General features: G+C 49.8%; 1 protein-coding gene and 1 non-coding gene across 2 annotated transcripts; one reads left to right on the forward strand and one right to left on the reverse strand.

The window, feature by feature from the left end:
- The first annotated feature begins 4,515 nt into the window (after positions 1–4,515).
- Positions 4,516–4,587, forward strand: TRNAW-CCA. The gene has a single exon. It is a non-coding gene; the product is annotated as a tRNA-Trp (tRNA).
- A 2,043-nt stretch (positions 4,588–6,630) lies between these two features.
- CXCL17 (C-X-C motif chemokine ligand 17) lies at positions 6,631–13,268 on the reverse strand. The gene is made up of 4 exons (XM_006052397.3): positions 12,896–13,268; positions 9,143–9,223; positions 8,102–8,200; positions 6,631–7,073 (listed from the first exon to the last, which is right to left on the reverse strand). Exons 1-4 carry the CDS (start codon positions 12,972–12,974, stop codon positions 6,976–6,978), a joined length of 357 nt encoding a protein of 118 aa, XP_006052459.1. The 5' UTR covers positions 12,975–13,268; the 3' UTR covers positions 6,631–6,975.
- Positions 13,269–20,315: the final 7,047 nt, after the last annotated feature.

The raw sequence follows: 20,315 nt of genomic DNA on the forward strand, positions 1-20,315 counted from the left end.
TTTGCTTTGATCCTGATGTCTGTCTGGGGCTGTGCAGGGTCCTGGAGTTTCCAGTTCCCTGGATATAGTGGACACAGTTACAGTTCATGCATGCCTTCCCTGATTAAGCAAATGAACTTTTGGATGCCTGTGTGCCTGGCATATCAGACTCTGCAATTGTGGGGTAAACAAAGTGGACACAGCCAGCTCTCAAGGAACTCACAGTCTACCTGGGGTGACAGTAAGGATCACTTCCACCCTCCTGAGGGCTTGTAGCACCAAACACCCTCCTACACTCTCCAGGCTTCACAATTGCCCAGTGATAGGCACTCCTGTCATTATGCCCATTTTCTAGCTCGGAAAGTTGAGGCAGGGAGGGAGGGAGCCTCTGTCCAGTGTACCACCCCCTCACAGCCTGAGGCACCAGCTCTCCAAGGCCCATTTCCTGATCATTGTCTTGCCTCTGGGCACTCAGTCCTGTCTGTGAAGCTGTGTCCTGCAGTGTGACAAGGAATACCCTCGGGCCCCCGTCTGAGCTCTGAGCCTTCCTGTGTGCGTCTGGAGCCAGCTCCACTTCTCCCCTTGGCTACTGATGATGTGTATGGGAGGGATGGTGATGAGTTTGGGGTCTCTGGGCCTGAAGGCTAAGTCAGCTTCTTTCCTGCAGAGGAAATTCCCATCGGTCTTCACTTGGGTCGACACTCCTAATCCAGCAGGGACTTCACGTGGGCCTGAGGCTGGCAGGATGTCTCGTCTGTCAGTTTCTCCAGCCTGCTGAGACTTGCAAATAACGTGACAACCTAGGGAACCCAGGTGGTAGCTCTCCTTTCCCCCAAGTGAAGGTTAAAAGCGAAAGTGTTAATCTCTCAGTCATGTCCAACTCTTTTTGACCCCATGGACTGTCACCCGCCAGGTTCCTCTGTCCATGGGATTTTCCAGGCAAGAATACTGGCGTGGGTTGCCATTCCCTTCTCCAGGGGATCTTCCCGACCCAGGGATTGAACTTGGGTCTTCTACACTGCAGGCAAATTCTTTACCGTCTGAGTCACGAGGGAAGCCCAAGTGAAGGTCAGGCTGTCCCAAGTCGACCCACAACCCCTTGTCCTAAGAGTAGGAGTCAGGAAACTGAGGTTGGTGGGCTGACCATGCATAGATGAGCAGATTGAGTGAAGAATGCTGGAACAGGGCTGTTTGAAGCTGTATTTCACCCCTCTTCCAGGCATGCCCCTTCCTCCTACCTTTCCCTCACTTACTGCTTAACTTCCTCTCTAAACCTCTCCCCCATTACCGTCTCAAGAGTGTCAGAGACAGGAAAATCGCGCTTGAACCATTTCCCACGTTGGAAACACCGAGGGCAGGAGTCGGCCACGATCACGCAGAGAGTCCGGAGCCAGAGTGGGAACCCTGGTTCGGGACACTCACATTCTGGACTCTCCTCCCAAGATCCAATAGTCTCTATGCTGTGTGTGACATTTTGTTGGCACATCACCCCCTTCTCTCAATGGATTATGCCCGCACCCACCCAGTGAGCCAGTCCATGGGCTCCCCACTTCTCGTGGCGGTGGGCCAGTGCACTCTGTCCTGCTTCTCGCAGGATGTCTAAGGTACCATCAGGGCCACTCCCCAACCCCGCCCGTTCACCCTTGGCTTTGCCTTTTAGCCACCATGGTGGTGGCTATGGCTCTTGGACCCCTCTTGGGCCCTTTTTTAGGCCAGGGCCCCAGTGGCCAAGGCAGCTCCATTCTCTTAACTTACTTCCTGAGATCATAACCCATGTGGCCATGGGCCTGGAAGGACTGGGACTCCCCAGGACGAGTGTCCTCCTGCCCACTGGGCACCCTGGAGAACTGAAAGGCTGCCCCTGCCCGGTGTCCAGCCTGGCCTGCGTGGCAACCTGCTGAGGGTAAGGGTCCCTGGTCAGTGAGGCGCCTGCCCCCAGCGGTGCTCAGAGTTCCAGGCCCAGGGGATGAGCACCTGCCCTCGTCCACAGCCTTTCTTAGTTTCTGTTTGATTCCCCCGTGTCCCCATGGGCAGGTGGCCTGGAACAGGGCAAGGAATCCGAGGCTGGCTGGGGATCCTGGTGCCGCCGGCCACCCCTATTGCCCAGTACCCTACAGGCTCCCTCTCTTCTCCAGGCCTCAGCTCTCTCCTCCATTAGAGGGGGCTCTGGCTCTGTGTCTGGACTGCTGGACGGTGACCTGAGCTCACCTGAAGTTCTGGCAGGTCTTAGTTCTTGACTGAATGAGTGACCATCCCTGGGAGGCCCTCCCCCTCTCCCTTCCTCTAAGTTCAACTCACCCGTATACCGGTACTGTCTGGGATTCTGGCTGCTGGTTTTCTTCCTGGGTGTTGGTGTGACACCACCCTCATGGCAGAAAGGGAAGAAGTACTAAAGAGCCTCTTGATGCAAGTGAAAGAGGAGAGTGAAAAAGTTGGCTTAAAACTCAACATTCAGAAAACTAAGATTATGGCATCTGGTCCAATCACTTCATGGCAAATAGATGTGGAAACAAGGGAAACAGTGAGAGACTTTATTTTTGGGGGCTCCAAAATCACTGCAGAAGGTGACTGCAGCCATGAAATTAAAAGACACTTGCTCCTTGGAAGAAAAGCTATGACCAACCTCAGTTCAGTTCAGTTGCTCAGTGGTGTCTGATTCTTTGAGACCCCATGGACTGCAGCACGCCAGGCCTCGCTGTCCATCACCAACTCCTGGAGTTTACTCAAACTCATGTCCATTGAGTCGGCGACACCATCCAACCATCTCATCCTCTGTCATCCCCTTCTCCTCCCGCCTTCAATCTTTCCCATCATCAGGGTCTTTTCAAATGAGTCAGTTCTTCGCATCAGGTGGCTAAAGTATTGGAGCTTCAGCATCAGTCCTTCCAATGAATATTCAGAACTGATTTCCTTTAGGATGGACTGGTTGGATCTTTTTGCAGTCCAAGGGATAGCATATTAAAAAACAGAGATATTACTTTGCCAATAAGGGTTCATCTAGTCAAAGCTGTGGTTTTTCCAGTAGTCATGTATGGATGTGAGAGTTGGACTATAAAGAAAGCTGAGTACCAAAGAATTGATGATTTTGAACTGTGGTGTTGGAAAAGATTCTTGAGAGTCCCTCGGACTGCAAGGAGATCCAACCAGTCCATCCTAAAGGAAATCAGTCCTGAATATTCGTTGGAAGTACTGATGCTGAAGCTGAAACTCCAATACTATGGCTACCTGATGCGAAGAACTGACTCACTGGAAAAGACCCTGGGAAAGATTGAAGGCAGGAGGAGAAGGGGATGACAGAGGATGAGATGGTTGGATGGCATCACCGACTTGATGGACATGAGTTTGAGCAAGCTTCGGGAGTTGGTGATGGACAGGGAAGCCTGGCATGCTGCAGTCCATGGGGTCGCAGAGAGTCAGACACGATTGACCGACTGAACTGTTGGTGTCCCACTGAATCCTGGCATCACTTCATAACCAGGTTGCCTCTAGAAGGCCAGCTTCATTCTGGGGGCCACTGTTCACCCCTCCTGGCTGGCAAATCGGTCTCTAAAGTAAACCCCACTTCCGAATCTGCACCAAACTCTATTACCCATTCAAGAAATGTCTTCTGCTTTGAAGTGGGTTTCTGCATGGTGGTAGGTTTGGTGTGTGTGTGTGTGTGTGTGTGTATATAATTTAATTAATTAATTATTGTGCTGGGTCTTCATCGCTATGCAGGCTTTACCCTAGTTGCAGCGAGCTGTGGTTACTCTTGAGTTGCAGTGCGAGGGTTTGTCATCATAGCAGCTTCTCTTGTTGCCGAGCATGGGCCCCATGGCACACGGACTTCAGTAGTTGTGGTTTCTGGGCTCTAGAGTTGGTAGTTGTGCTGCACAGGCTCAGTTGCTCCTCGACAGATGGGATCTTCCCACACCGGGGATCAAACCTGTGTCTCCTGCATTCGCAGGTGGATTCTTAACCACTGGACCAGCAGGGAAGTATTGGTTTGGTTTTGCTAGAAATCTCCATGGTAAAGACCCCGGCTGGCCTTTGGCTCCCTGGGCTGGAGCTGTGTGCTGAGCCCGCAGGGTCCGACTCTCACCATCTTTCTCAGGACATAGATTTAGTCTGGGCTGGTGGTCCATTTTTGGGTTGAGGTCTAGGCTGGGCCAGAGGTGGTTGATCCGGCTTCTTGTGGGGCTACAAGAGGCTCTATAGGACCAGGTTCTGACTGGGCTCCGGATCCCTGTGTCAGTTCTGGGTCCTGTTGAGTTCTAGATTCTTTTCCTGGCTCAGGTCCGTGCTGTGAGGCAGCTTCCTGTTTACTGAAGGGCACCGTTTGGATGGGGGGCAGAGGCCTGTGGGGCACGAAATTCCTGGTGCAGAGTGGATTTTTGTTGTGCTCCAGGTTCCTGCTGGGCTTCAGCTTGGTGATGGGCAAGGGGCTCCTGCTGAGTGAGGGTCTTTGCTGTGCAGTGGGCCATTGGATCCCTGTCTGTTGGGTCCCTGCTGATCCTCAGATGCTGGCTGGTCTGGATGTTTTTTCTGGTGCATGCTTCCCTGGTAGCTCAGAGGTTAAAGCATCTGCCTCCAATGCAGGAGACCCAGGTTCGATCCCTGGGTCGGGAAGATCCTCTGGAGAAGGAAATGGTAACCCACTCCAGTATTCTTGCCTGGAGAATCCCATGGACGGAGAAGCCTGGTAGGCTACAGTCCATGGGGTCGCAAACAGTCGGGCATGACTGAGCGACTTCACTCACTCACCAGCTGGGTTATAGTTGTCTGGTGTGGCTTTGATTCTCTAACAGGCTTAAATACCAACTTAGAACCTGTCTCTGCTGTGCTTTTTTTTTCTCAAGGGAGATATATTTTAAAAAAATATTTTTTTAAATTTATTTTTGGCTGTGCTGAGTCTTCGCTGCCGCACGGGTTTTTCTCTAGTTGTGGTAAGCAGGGGCTGCTCCCTAGTTGCGGTGGCTTCTCTTGCTGAGGAGCACGCGCTCTAGGGCGCTCCGGCTTCAGTAGTTCCAGCACGTGGGCTCAGTAGTTGCGGCTCTTAGGCGCTGGAGCACAGGCTTGGTAGTGGTGATGCACGGGGTTTAGCTGCTTAGTGGCGTGTGGGATCTTCCCGGACCAGGGATTGAACCTGTGTCTCCTGCATTGACAAGTGGATTCTTTACCCCTGAGCCACCAGGGAATCCCTCGTGGGAGATAATGATCTCCCTGGCTTCATCCCTCTGGGTCCCCACAGACCTCCTTTGTCACAGATGCCTCATGGGTTACTCATGATGGCTCTCCCGCCACCTTGGGTTCCACTCCCTCGACCTGGCATCCCTGGTCTTCCTTTCAGAGGCGGTTGGCAAGTGGGCTGAGCACCGCTGGCTCCCCGCTCCTGTGCCAAGAGAAGCACTTGTGTCTCTTGCTGTAGGAGGAAGGGTGGGGACAGAAGGAAGCTGGGTGTCCATCACCCTCCCCCCAGAGGGTTATGTCTTGAAGGGGCCCCATTCCACTCCCCACTCAGATAAAATATTTCTTCCCATGAAGGCAGCATCCCAGCTGAGTCCTCTGTTTCATCCAGATGACAGAAGCTAGACTCTGGAGGAATGTTCCTTTTCTTTCTCGATTTTAAAAAATATTTACTTGGCTGCACCGGGTCTTAGTTGTAGCACATGGGATCTTCCTGTTGACATCTTCCTGTCGGCAGGATCTTTAGTTTCGGCATGCACACTCCCAGTTGCAGCATGTAGGATCTAGTTCCCTGACCAGGTACCAAACTCGGGGCCCCCTGCATCAGGAATGCGGCGTCTTGACCACTGGACCTCTAGGGAAGTCTCGAGTGTTCCTTTTCTTACTTCTCCCTCTGATGTGTGAGGAAAGGGTCAGAGAGGGAAGCGGGATCTACCCTGTTGTAACTTTCCCCTCTTTATTTATTCTTTCTAAAGGTTCCCACTTTAATTTCCTTATAGTATTGTTCTGATCATTTTTTCCCCATGTTAAAAAAGAAAAAAAAAGATATCTTCTCATTTTTGCAGCTAGAAAGCCCTTTTCAGTGGCATTTGAGATCTTCCACACTGTCTCTCCCAGGTGGCTCAGTGGTAAAGAATTCACTTGCAATGCAGGAGACACAGGAGATGCTGGTTCGATTCCCTGCGTCGGGAAGATCCCCTGGAGGAGGGCGTGGCAATCCATTCCTGTATTCTTGCCTGGAGAATCCCATGGACAGCGGAGCCCAGCAGGTTATAGTCTATAAGGTCACAAAGAGTCCGTCGTGACTGAGCGACCGAGCACTCTCCTTGGGCCCTGCCTCTACACGTATGTCTGCTGTAGTTGCCTGGAAACTCACAGAGGCTGGTGACCACTCATGATGGTGATGGTGGTGATAATCACAAATACTGGGGAGGCATATTATGTGCTAGGAAATGGTGCCAGGCTCTTTTTAAACTTACATGATCATTAGTAAGACAATGTCTGATTCATTGTTCTCACTGCTTTTCTTTGCCCTACCTAGCTCTTGCCTCAGGAAGGTTTGCTGGATGAGTAAAAGTAAAAATTTGGGCAGCGGAGACAGACTGAAGGTGGTGTTGGATAGAGGTGTGTATATAATCTGGGAACGGTTTGGAATGAACAGGGTAAAGTGGGTCATCTGGATTGAATGTGCATTTCAAGACCCCATTTCAAAATTATTTTGATTTATTACATTTAAGTATATTTATTGATTTTGTTTGCTATTTTCCTGCTTGTGTTTACAGTCGGGAGGACCACCTAGGCACTCAGAAATTCTTGGTTTATTTCAGGTAAGTAAGCTTAAGGCTGTGTGAAGGGGCAGCCACAGGAAAAGACTGACAAGTGAAGAAGGCACTGGAGGGGGCAGTAATCTCAGGGGAAATGCTTTGGGGATGATATAGGGAGTGGGGACAGGAATGGGGGAACGTGAGATGGGAGAAGAGCGGCTTCTAGGTGCACTCACGGCTTTGTTGACTGAGAATGTTTCATCGGGAGGGTGGGGTCTCAGAGCACCTATAAGGGCAGAGCAAAGCTTTCTAGTAGACATCGTGTGAGAAACTGCTGGCAGGCTCTGGAGGGCTTGTTTGACTTCCTGTGATGTCTTTGGTGTCCTAGGGTGAAGAGGAAAGGGAGACACTGCAGTTAAAAACATTCTTAGAATTTAAATTTTTTAATGAGAGCTTTTAAAATGTTACAAGTGAGACTCATCCCAGGGGGAAAAATTTAAATGAAACAATATCTACAGTAAGGAGATAAAAGATGCCCCAACCCCCTCTTCCACTCCTGATTCTGGTGAGCAGACTGTTGTTACTAGTTTGCGGCATAGTTTTCCATACCTTTTGTATATAAACGTAATTGTTGTTGTTGTTTAGTCCCTAAGTGGCATCTCTTTGCCACCCCATAGCCCGCCAGACTCCTCTATCTGTGGGATTTCCCAGGCAAGAATGCTGGAATGAGTTGCCATTTCTTTCTCCAGGGATCATCCCATTCTTGATCATGTAATATCATAATAATGCCACAATATCCATCAGTTTAACACTTGCCAGTGTACTTTTTATAAGACATTTAATTATACCTAGACTAGGGAGGAATCCCATTGTTTGACAGTGATACCGGTGGTGTTATCAGGGGTCAGTGGCCAGGTCCCCAGCAGCCCCATCTCCCTCCACTTTGATAAGCAATGGCATTCTATCATCAGAGGCTTTGGCGAGCCATCTCTAGTATTAGGGGAATTGTGTTTTGCTTTTCCTGCTCTTCCTGTTTCCCCACACGTTGACCTTGAGTGGGATGAGCTGAGATGCATGCTAATCCTGATCTTCATTTCATCTCTCTTGTCTCTTAACCCCTGCTTCATTGCTAGCTGGGGCTTCCCTGGTGCCTCCGATGGTAAAGAATCCACCTGCAGTGCAGGAGACCCAGGTTCGATCCCTGTGTCAAGAAGAACCCCTGGAGAAGGAAATGACAACCCACTCCAGGATTCTCGCCTGGAAAATCCCAAGGACAGAGGAGCCTGGCGGGCTACAGCCCGTGGGGCCGAAAAGAGTCAGACATGACTGAGTGAGTGACACTTTCATTCTCATCCCTAGTTGATTCCACAGAGCGACTCTGGTTTAAGGAGGGTCATTCTTTGACAACTTACTGGTTTTCTTCATCCTGCCCTTGAAACGATCACAGGGACACGGCTTTGTCAGCCTGGGCGCTGTCATGAGTGTTCTTCTGGGGGCTCTCAGGAACCAATCTGAAATAAGGGGGTTGCTGCTTAGGACGGTTCATGTGTTTGAGGGCCAGGACTTGACTTGCCATCTCCCTTGCCTCCCAATTGTTTTTCATACTGCAGTGGGAAAGGGTCAACACAGAACAGTCATATGACCACCAGGGTCTCTAAGTTGTTTTGCTGACCTGTATGGACAAGAATGGGCTTCCCCGATACCTCATTTGGTAAAGAATCCACCTGCAATGCAGGAGACCTTGGTTCAATTCCTGGGTTGGGAAGATCCGCTGGAGAAGGGAAAGGCCATCCACTCCAGTATTCTGGCCTGGGGAATTCTCTGGACTGCACAGTCCATGAAGTCGCAAAGAGCCAGACACGACTGAGCGTGTTTCACTTTCAAGGGCAAGAATTTGGTGGCAGGTTTGGAGGAAGCATCAGAGTGTCATTAAGGAGACCAAAAAAATGAGCAATGAGTGGCAGGGAGGTTCGAGAGGGAGGGGACATATATATACATAGGCCTGATACACGTTGTTGTGTGGTGGAAACCAACACAATATTGTAAAGCAATGATCCTCCAATTAAACATAAATTTAAAAAAACGAGGAATAAGAGGTGTCTGCCTTTCGGTGGCTGCTTTACTTCGACTAAGCCATTTTGCGCCTCTGATTTCTGTCTTGCCTGTGAGTAAAATAAGGCTGAGAATGGGGTCCAGTAAGGTCTTGGAAGGCAGCCCTGGGTTGTCGGGGAAAAGGGCAAGGGAGAAGGGGCCAGCCAGACCTTCAGCCAGCTCCCCTAGACCCTGGAGGAGTCTGGCTCTTACATGAGACTCAGGAAGAAATGAGTGGTGGGTTGGGGGAGAGGGCAGGGGGCGAGGACAGCTCAGGTAACATCTGCTCTGCTCTCAGAGGGATTCAGGAGAGCAAGTGGGGATCTCCACGGCACACTGTTGTCGATATTTGTGTTGCTGACCTTGGCATTCACATTCTTGGCCTCCTTCTTGGAGCCACCTCCTAGAAGCCTGGCGTTGGTCCCTCTGGCCTCTGGCGACCCCTGTAGGAAGGAAACTGGTCACTTCCAGGCACTGGAAAGGGAAGGCGCCAAGAGACTCGATCCCTGATCACTGTGCCTCTGGGTCAGCGCAGCTCCATTGCTCTTCCTTTTTACTCAGGGATCTAGGGTATTTCAAGAGAGGAGTATTTTCAATGTATAAGGAATTGAAGTGTAAATCTGGCCTAGAGAAAAGCTTAGCTGGAGGTAGGCAGAGAAAGAACAGCTTCTGGATAGAAGAGAGGACAAAAGGTCGGGGTGTTGATAAGACCTGACAACCTCCCCATTAAGGTCCCTGCCCTGCACGCATTATAATCCTCCTGACTCAAGAAATAAGAGCAAAGAGTAGATTATTCCATAAACCAGCCAGGAACTTCACCTGACCTCTGTGTTTGCTTGTATTTGAATCCATAGTCCCAGTTCAACTATTAATATAAGAGGATGGTATTTACCTTTGTCCCTCTGGAACAAATCCCTTTCTCCTTTTGTTTCTACTCAAGTCTGCCTTGTCACCTGATGCTCTCTGATTTCCGTTTTGTGTTTCTTGATATCATTACCAAGCTGTTGTTATAGCATTGCACTAATTAAGTGAATCACCATCTCTTTTATTTTGAGGTGAGAACACTGAGGCCCAGAGAGAGCTAATGCAATGCCCAAGTTCACAGAATTAATGGTGACTCATCGGGAGCTAAAACCTAGGTCCAAGGCTCTTAGCCTATTATTCTCTCTTCGAACCTACATGACCTAATGTCATGGGAGCTATTTATCGTAAGTAATTTTCTAATTAGTAGGCAGTCTTATAAGGAATTACTCTGTTATTGTCATTTATTTCCTAACATTGTCATTGCTTCTCAGTTATTTATTTTTCCATGAAAAGCATATTAAGCAGGTATGTGGTTATTGTAAGAGATAAAGCAAGATCAGGTTTTGTTTGGAGATTTCTGGGCAAGAGGATTGTGTAGTGTTATTTCTGCTCACCAGACTTAGTCCGACATTGCAGCTACCCTTGCCTGGGAAATGGGAATTGAGCCTGTAATTGCACCCCTGGTGCTTTTCCCATCTCATTGCCCTTGTGCCTTTGTAGCTACTTGAGAATGAAATTTTACTCACTCAATTTATTGAACACATACTAGGTTCACATTATCCATCATTTACTCTTCGCAACAGTTGTACACGCTAAGTGGTATTTTACTCATTTCAAAATGAAGCTTAAAAAAGCTAAGCATCTTGTCCAGGCTTCCAAGAGGCTTCCCAGGTGGTGCAGTGGTCAAAGAATCCACCAGCCAAGCAGGAGACGTGGGTTTGATCCCTGAGTGGGGAAGATCCCCTGGAGAAGGAAATGGCAACCCACTCCAGTATTCTTGCCTGGAGAATGCCATGGACAGAGGAGCCTGATGGGCTGTAGTCCATGGGGTCACAAAGAGTCGGACATGGCTGAGCGTGCGCGCACACACACACCCCGCCAGGAGCCAAGATTTGGATCACGGTCGATCCCCTGAATTCAAGTCTGAGTCTAAAGGTCTGGGTGAGTCTAAATGTGTCACCATGTTTGAGAATTATTGGTAAAGCAGTGACTCCCCTGGGGAGTGGGTCCCCTTCCACTCATTGGATGTTTGGCCATGTCTAGAGAAATTTTTGGCTGTATTAACGGGGTGGGGGCGGGAAGAGGCTGCTGTTGGCTTCTAGAGGGTAGAGGCCACTTGGTGTTGCTAAACAGGTTAGAAAGAACACAGCAGTGCACCCTGCCCCCCTTGCAAGAAGAATTATTAATCGCTAATGTCAACAGAGCTGCTATGAAACCAAGGTGTCCAGTCTCCTAAGGGGAACATTTTGAACTTAGAAACCTGAGGATTTATTCTTCCACTTAGATATGTTTACCTAGCACCTTGCTGGGTCACAGGAGGGACATGGAAACAAGACACCAGGGTGTGCCAGTATCGAGGTTACAGCGCAGAAGGGCAGTGGTTGGGGTAGGAGACGCACCGACACTCAACTCAAGGTGGAATGTGGACCGTGCAGAGAGAGTCCAGTAGGGGCCGAGCTTGTGCATGGGAGGGAGGGGGCTCATGTCTGCCTCTGGGTCACATCAGGGCAGCGGTGGGACCAGAACCAAGCTGGTGGGAAGACACAAGAGCAGCTGGGGAGCAGCCGAGGTTCCGAAATTCCGGCTGAGAGGAACACGGGCCCTTGTTAGTGCAGGGTGTGGGGGGATGGCCGGGAAAGGCGGCTGTGACTGGAGCTTGGAGTCCAGGCTGAGGACTCCAGCCTGGGAGCCCGTCACAGTGGTGGAAAAGACTTCCCTCCCAGAATGCAGGTCTAGGGCCTCCCCCGCCAGGCCATGGGGCCCAGCGGCTTCCACAGAACTCTATAAGGGAGAAGATGCTGGAAATGGGTGCAGGAGGGTAGACTCCTGATTTTAGGGCCCACTCGATGCTGAGTGTGTAACAAAGCTACTTCACCTCAAAGTAGCACTTGGGGAGATGGTAACTTAGAGTGGGAACATAGGTGGGGAGGGGGCCTCTTCTGCACAGTTGTTCTGCTAAGGGCTGGGCCACTCCGGCTGTAGGGAACAGTGGGGTGGATTCGGAACTCCTAACCCAGGATCTGCTTCCTAAAGGTGAGCTGTTTAAACAGGGCCTGTGTGCAGTCTTGCCCCCCGCCAGGCCACAGGCGTGAGGCCTTGTACCAAGAACACAGAAGCAGAGCTGAGAACCAAAGTCGCCTCCAAAGCTGACTGAGCCCCTTTGTAACTGTTGCCTGGAGAGTCCCATGGACAGAGGAACCTGGCGGGCTACAGTCCATAGGTCACAAAGAGTCGGACGTAGCTGAAGTGACATGCACACACGCATGTAACCATTGCCAAAAGCCCATGATCATCACTAACAGGTTTCCTGACTCCAAATTAGTCAAAGATGCCCACTCCAGTAAACACCCTATAAAGCCCCAACCAGTCCCCTAATGCCAGCCTTCCAGCAGGAATTGTCTTTGTCTTGAGGCTATAAAAATTGGCTATTAACCCACGAACACTATCGACTCTCCCTGGCCTGTCAGGAGTTGTCGGCCCGCTGTGCTTGCAGGGCCCACGTTATCTCTGCTCTTTGTTCTTAATAAGCTCACTCCCTTCTGCAGTGCTCTGTGTCTGGAAATTCTTTTCCAGCCGGCACTCGGATTGCCCCAAACAGCTCAGTGTGATCACAGCTTCAAACACGGGTACTACCTGGTGATGTGATTTTCCGGTTTATCACCTTACCATGAAATAGCATTAAGAATTGTTGGGGCACGTCTAGGGTACTAGGAAGAATATAATCGAGGATGACTGACTGACTGGACGCACACTTGCCTTCAACACCCTCTCTGCATGGCCTCCAGGCCCGGCCCCCAGGACAGTCAACACCCCCAAACAGGGACTGGGGGAGAGGTAAGGTCCTCTCCCGCCAGCTACCCTTGCAGACACTCCATACACACGGGCTCCTTTAACTTCACGACACGCTTAGGATTTACGTTCAGTTCATTCATTTTTGTAAATAAAGAAACAGGCACCCAGACAGGCTAACTCACCGCTAACCCCCGTAGCCTGCAGGGGCTACATTTTACCGCGTGTGCGGTCATGCTCTTTCCTGTTTCGCCACGTTTCCCCCCTCTTTCTATCTTACATAGAAAGTGGACTTTTTTTACCTGTGTGTGAGCTGCTGGAGACCACGGACATCAGCATTAGTGGCAGCAACAGAAGGAGGGAAGAGATTAGAACCTTCATTTCACCTGTCGATGCTGCTGCGCGTTGACTCTTCAGCAGCTCCCGGTGAGAGGGTCCCCACTGCTCCTGGCGGCTCGGGCCGTGCGTGGTATGTGGCTCGGGTGGGGGGGTGGATCTGCACTTTACTCCCAGGCCAGCATTCTCATTAGAGGGCGGGAAGGGCTGAGTGGCGCTGGCCTTGTTAGGTAACAGGTTGGACCATGTGTTTTATGGGAATCTGGGAGGCAAAACTAGCCAAACAAATGAAGCCTTTATAGGAACATGAGAGGGTGACTGGTAACCTGGCCGCTGTACTCGTCCCCTCCCTCCCTCCTGCCTCCCCACCCTGCAATGTGCTATGATTTCTTCTTTTGGCTTGTTTGAATTTCCTTATACGTTTGAGTGACGTTTTCTAGCTCAGTATCTGGCAGGAAAAGTGAGGGCTAAGGGTTGGCAAAGAGGGTGACACGGCCTGTCTCCCCTCTGTCCTCCCTGCTCCCAGCCTCGGCACAGTATCAGATGTGCCCCCCACTGTGGACAGCGTCCTCCAGGTCTGTGGCCATGTAAGGAGGGAGGCAGAGAGGATGGAGGAGAGGCTCTTCTCCCTTGCCGAAACCCTGCCCTGGGGCACTGGGTCAAAGCAGGCCTCCTTGTTGTTGGTCAGGCTGGTGGCCGTGGCCTCATTGTTCAGTTGCTTCGTCGTATCCAACTCTCTGCGATCCCATGGCCTGCAGCATGCCAGGCTTCCCAGTCCATCACTAAATCCTGGAGCTTGCTCAAACTCATGTCCATCAAGTCGGTGATGCCATCCAACCAGCTCATCCCCTATCGTCCCCTTCTCCTCCTGCCTTCAATCTTTCCCAACATCAGGGTCTTTTCCATTGAGTCAGCTCTTTGCATCAGGTGGCCAAAGTATTGGAATTTTGTGGTATATGGCCTCATGGCTCCTGCCTAGGGAAGAGGGACGTGGGTTGGCGGAAGACCCTCAAGGCTTCGGGTCCAAGAGGATTTGAGAAGCAAAATACACAGTAGGGACAGTGTCTGCCCAGGCTGTTGGGGCTCCTGGTATGGATCTTGTTTGAAATCAGTCCAAGATGAAAGAGAGAGGTGATACTTCTTGGAGCAAACATCAAGGGTCCAGAAAGGTAGCACTTACTGATGTGACTCATTCCAGAGACTTCGGGAACCGGGCTCAAAAATAGAAGAGAGGCTGGTCTTAAGGGATGAGAGATGTTTGTGGGGCTAAAAGAAAGAAAATAAGTGCTTAGTCATGTCTGACTCTTTGAGACACTTTGGACTGTAGTCCACCAGGCTCCTCTGTCCATGGGGTTTTCCAGGCAAGAATACTGGAGCAGGTTGCCATTTCCTCCTCCAGGGGATCTTCCTGACCCAGCGATTGAACCTGAGTCTCCTGTATCTCTTGTATTGCAAGTGGATTCTTTACTTGCTGAGCCATTGAAGAAGCCCTTGTAGGGCTGAGGGGAAGGTTAAAAAGGAAGTCCTCCCTGTTCCTCCAGGCATGTGTGAGAGAAGGTGGTGTGACTTTGTTCTAGTCAAGAGGAGGGAAGAGGCCAGGCATGGCTTTTGTTTGCTCATTCCTACCCTATCAATTTCAGATTATTTTCACCTGTGGACCTGGTGGAGCCTTGATTGTAGACTTTGCTACAAAGTTGATGAGCATCTGCAGCTGCCTGGCACTTCACTGGACAGTGAAGATTGTCCTTGAGTTGAAGTTTCCATCTGCTTGGTCTAATGTGTAAAGTACTAATGTGGCTCCTCCCTGGAAAATTATTATTAAAAAAATTTTTTTTATTCATTTACTTATGGTTGCCCTGAGTTGTTGCTTTGCACAGGCTTTCTCTAGTTGCCGTGAGTGGGGGCTACTCTTCATTGTGGTGTTTCTCATTGTGGTGGCTTCTCTTGTTGTGGAGCAAGGGCTCTAGACATATGGGCTCATGAGTTGTGGCACCCTGGCTTAGTTACTCTGTAGCATGTGGAGTCTTCCCAGACCAGGGATCGATCCCATGTCCCTTGTTTTGGCAGGTGGATTCTTATCCACTGAGCCACTACTCCCTGGAAATTTCTAACCATGGTCTCAGTCCTCAGGACGCTCAAGTTTAACCAGGGAGCTGACACACACTTCATAAGACCTAGGGATATTATGCAATCAAATTTTCAGAAGTGGCAGCAGTTCACTGTGGACAGTGAATAGCTCAAAAAACTTGGGGTTCAGTGGAACTTGGGCTGGGTCTGGAGGGTGGGGTAGGGTTTCTGTTGATGGAAGGCAGGGAGGAGGGCAGGGCTGAGAAGGAGCACAGAGCTGACTGGGTGGGGATTTTTGAGGCAGGGCTGTTAATTGTTCACTTGTAAGTTCCTAAACTTATGTAGGGCCTGGCACTTTGTGGGTGCTCTGCAAATATTTGTTGAATTGACTGATATTTTTGTAAGCCTTTATCTAGACCTGGTATGTTAGAAAGCACGTGACAGTGCAGTCCATTATCGGTAAAACATTTTTCTGATAGAAGGTCACGCACACACATGGAGCCTGAGGTGGTATTTTACTTCCCCATCAAGTGCTCTTCCAGCCTGCCCCAAGGCTGCTAATCAGGGGGCTCCTCCCCGCAGCTTCCTCCAGGCCCCCTCAGTCTGTTCACCCACATGATCTCCCCAAGTCCTGGCTCCCTAGCGGTTCACTCCATCTAATTTTCCCCTCTATGGACTTGAAAAGGGATGTCGGGTCCTGTTTCCCATGGGAGAGGGCTTTGGGTCTCTCAACTGCATTGATGTAAGACACTCCTGAGACAGACTTTTCTCTTGTTAATATAGACAACCACTTAGGGCTTCCCAGGTGGCGCTAGTGGTAAAGAATCCACCTGCCAATGCAGGAAATGCAAGAGACATAGGTTCGCTCTTTGGGTCAGGAAGATCCCCTGGAGTAGGCAATGGCAACCCTCTCCAGTATTCTCGCCTGAAAAATCCCACGGTCAGAGGAGCCTGGGGAGCTGCAGTCCATCGGGTCATAAAGAGTCAGACACGACTGAGCATGCACGCTTAGAGCTCACCCTGAGAACTTCAGTTATGTTAAGCACAGCGTTTGTGTCTTGCAAAGGTCTCCTTCCAGGAAGGAGGTGAGGGGAAAGTGGGAGAAATAACCATTTTCTACTGTTATTTCATTTACGCACTCTTCAGTATACTCAGTGTGTGTGTGTGTGTGTGTGTGTGCGCGCATGTGTGCTCAGCCGTGTCTGACTCTTTGCGACCCCATAGCCTGTAGCCCGCCAGGCTTCTCTGACCATGTACAGTGCACTTAGACATTCAAAAATGCTTGTTGATTGTATCATACCCATGCTTCCTGTTGCTCTAAGAAGAGTCATTTATTCACACGCACAGTCAGTGACTCAAGAGACGTAGGAGGAGGGCATGGCAACCCTCTCCAGTATTCTTGCCTGGAGAATCCTATGGACAGAGGAGCCTGGTGGGCTACGGTCCACAGGGTTGCAAAGAGTTGGACAGGACTGAAGTGACTTAGCACGCATAGTCAGGGAGCATCGGAGTCCCTAATGTATTTGGGTGGTGGCTTCTGAGAAGCAGAAGGTGTGACGTTTCGCTGAAGAGCTCTCACCCCACACATAGACCTGTGGAGGGTTAGTCCAACTGCTCCGTAATTTGTTCAAGGTCACAGTTTGCCTCCAAGCCAGAGAAGAACTCCAGTTTCCTGACTTGCTGGAATTGCCTTAGTGGGCAGCTGCCTGGCTGTTGTGTGCGCCAGTGTGGTGGGTGGGGGGGCCCACCAATACCCTGGATTATCCAGAGGTAAATGTCTGGTTGAACCATGACTGCAAAAATCTGGGACACTTGCATTCTCTCTCTTTTTCGCTTTGAACTTGGTATGAGGAAAATGAGAGCCTAGAAAACCCGGAGTGGATGGTTTTCTTGGGGGGCTGATGAGTTGTGCCCAGACGCCCGTGTTTACCTCTTATCAACATGTTTCTCACGAGACTGCAGTGCTCTGATGCTGGGTTGGATTCTCTCCCTCAGTAAGGGCAGGGACCAGGTCTGATTCATCCTTGTGTCTCTAGCGCAACTCAGGCTCTAATAGATATTTCTTTAAAAAAAATTTTTTTTAATTTTAATTGGAGGATAATTACAATATTGTGATGGTTTTTGCCATACATCAGTATGAATCGGCCATAGGTACATATATGTCCCCCCACCCCCATTCTGAAAGCCCCTCCCACCTCCCTCCCTACCCTCCAGGTTGTCACAGAGCACCAGCTTTGGGTGCCCTGCTCCATACATCAAACTCAGGTTGGTTATCTATTTTACATATGGTAATGTGTATGTTTCAAAGCTATTCTCTCAAATCATCCCACCCTCTCCTTCTCCCACTGAGTCCAAAGTTCTGTTCTTTACATCTGTGTCTCCTTTGCTGCCTTGCACGTAGGATTGTCGGTACTGTCTTTCTAGATTCCACATATATGCGTTAATATATGATATTTGTCTTTCTCTTTCCACTAAATATTTCTTGAAAATAAAACAACAGGGTTTCCCTGGAGGCTCAGTGGTAATGATAACCTAGAGATGTGGAGGAGGGAGGGAGGTCTTAGAGGGAGGGGAACATGTGTTTGCCTGTGGCTGATTCATGGTGATGTATGGCAGAAACCATCACAATATTGAAAAGTAATTATCTTCCAATGAAAAAAAAAAAAAAAAAAAGAATCTGCCTGCCAGTGCTGGAGACATGGGGTTCTATCCCTGGCCCTGGAAGATTCCACATGCCGTGGAACAACTAAGCCTGTAAACCACAACTCCTGAGCCTGCACTCTACAACCCAGGATCAACAACTACTGAGCCCACACACTGCAATTACTGAAGCCGGAGCACCCTAGGGCCCGTGCTCTGAAGCAAGAGAAGCCACGGCAATGAGAAGTCTGTGCCCCGCAACTAGAGAGTAGCCCCCGATTGCCACAACCAGAGAAAAGCCCATGCGATAGTGAAGACCCAGCACAGACCATAAGTAAAACAACAAAAAGTATATCCACAGATATGGAATGACTGGGGCAGAAGCATAAGTCGAGACTCCAATCTCCTCGCGTGAACTGAGGTGGAATTTGGCTTCTAAATACAGGGGAAGTGCTCAGCATGAGGTCGTGGCTCATCCTATGGCTCTGCAGCTGTGCTTGGAACGCTCCCAGGATCGGAGTCTCTGCTCTGGTTGACATACTTCACTTGCCCATCAGAAAGTGACCGGAAAGTGTCGGGGAGCTTCAGAATACATCATTTTGGAAATGGCTCAGGGAAGACGTAGAGGGTGCGTGGTGGTTATTCACAAGTATTTGAAGGTCTGTTGTGTGAAAAGGTTTGAGACTTGTTTCCATGCCTACAGAGAGTAACAGGAGGCTTGGCAAGTCTGCACCAGACACATTTTGGCTCAGGATGAAAAAGAACTGTCAGACGAAAGTAAGTTTCTTTGGAAAACTCTCTGTTTACTGGCAGAGTTCAGGCAGGAGCTGGGTGTCTGAAAATAACTGTCACAGTGATTTGTTGTTTCTTAAAGATTCCAAGGGTAGAGCTTGGCTTGGAACCCAGGATTCCACTAATACCACATTTTATTAGGTATTGTAAAATCTGCCCTTTGAAAAGTGACATTACTCTGTGAGGTCAGCCCAGGTCTCTGTGACTCTCGCTTCCAGTCAGTTTGGATGGTTGTAATTCTCTTACCTATGCTGAGACTTGGACTTCACCCGCTCCGCCAACCCTCCTGCCTCCTTTATAGCTGCTGCTGCTGCTAAGTCGCTTCAGTCGTGTCCGACTCTGTGCAGCCCCATAGATGGCAGCCCACGAGGCTCCTCTGTCCCCGGGATTCTCCAGGCAAGAATACTGGAGTGGGTCGCCTTGATTGCTGAGAACGGTCAAAATCAAGTGTATTTACTGCATGTTGCCCACAAGGTGGCAGCACGGCCCCACCTGTGTTTCCAACCACTCTATTCTGCTAGTCGCTCAGTCGTGTAACTCTGCAATCCCCTGGACTGTAGCCCACCAGGCTCCTCTGTCCCCGGGATTCTCCAGGCAAGAAGACTGGAGTGGGTTGCCCTGCCCTCCTCCAGGGGATCCTCCAGACCCAAGGATCGAAGCCGCGTCTCTTGCACTCCAGGCGGATTCTTACTGTCTGAGCCATTACAAAGGCTCCACTCTATTCTGGGATGTGGGCAAATCTGAGAGCTCTGATTAGGATTAGAAAAAGCGCACAAGTGAAATGATTCAGTTCAGTCGCTCAGTCGTGTCCGACTCTTTGCGACCCCATGAATCGCAGCACGCCAGGCCTCCCTGTCCATCGCCAACTCCCGGAGTTCACTCAGACTCACGTCCATCGAGTCAGTGATGCCATCCAGCCATCTCATCCTCTGTCGTCCCCTTCTCCTCCTGCCCCCAATCCCTCCCAGCATCAGAGTCTTTGCCAATGAGTCAACTCTTCGCATGAGGTGGCCAAAGTACTGGAGTTTCAGCTTTAGCATCATTCCTTCCAAAGAAATCCCAGGGCTGATCTCCTTCAGAATGGACTGGTTGGATCTCCTTGCAGTCCGAGGGACTCTCAAGAGTCTTCTCCAACACCACAGTTCAAAAGCATCAATTCTTCAGCGCTCAGCCTTCTTCACAGTCCAACTCTCACATGCATACATGACCACAGGAAAAACCATAGCCTTGACCAGACGGACCTTTGTTGGCAAAGTAATGTCTCTGCTTTTGAATATGCTATCTAGGTTGGTCATAACTTTCCTTCCAAGGAGTAAGCGTCTTTTAATTTCATGGCTGCAGTCACCATCTGCAGTGATTTTTGAGCCCCCAAAAATAAAGTCTGACACTGTTTCCACTGTTTCCCCATCTATTTGCCATGAAGTGATGGGACTGGATGCCATGATCTTCGTTTTCTGAATGTTGAGCTTTAAGCCAACTTTTTCACTCTCCTCTTTGACTTTCATCCAGAGGCTTTTTAGTTCCTCTTCACTTTCTGCCATAAGGGTGGTGTCATCTGCATATCTGAGGTTATTGATATTTCTCCCAGCAATCTTGATTCCAGCTTGTGCTTCTTCCAGTCCAGCGTTTCTCATGATGTACTCTGCATAGAAGTTAAATAAGCAGGGTGACAATATACAGCCTTGACATACTCCTTTTCCTATTTGGAACCAGTCTGTTGTTCCATGTCCAGTTCTAACTGTTGCTTCCTGACCTGCATACAAATTTCTCAAGAGGCAGATCAGGTGGTCTGGTATTCCCATCTCTTTCAGAATTTTCCACAGTTTATTGTGATCCACACAGTCAAAGGCTTTGGCATAGTCAATAAAGCAGAAATAGATGTTTTTC

The sequence above is a fragment of the Bubalus bubalis genome, chromosome 18 (assembly GCF_019923935.1).
Source record: "Bubalus bubalis isolate 160015118507 breed Murrah chromosome 18, NDDB_SH_1, whole genome shotgun sequence".
Taxonomy (NCBI): Eukaryota; Metazoa; Chordata; class Mammalia; order Artiodactyla; family Bovidae; genus Bubalus; species Bubalus bubalis.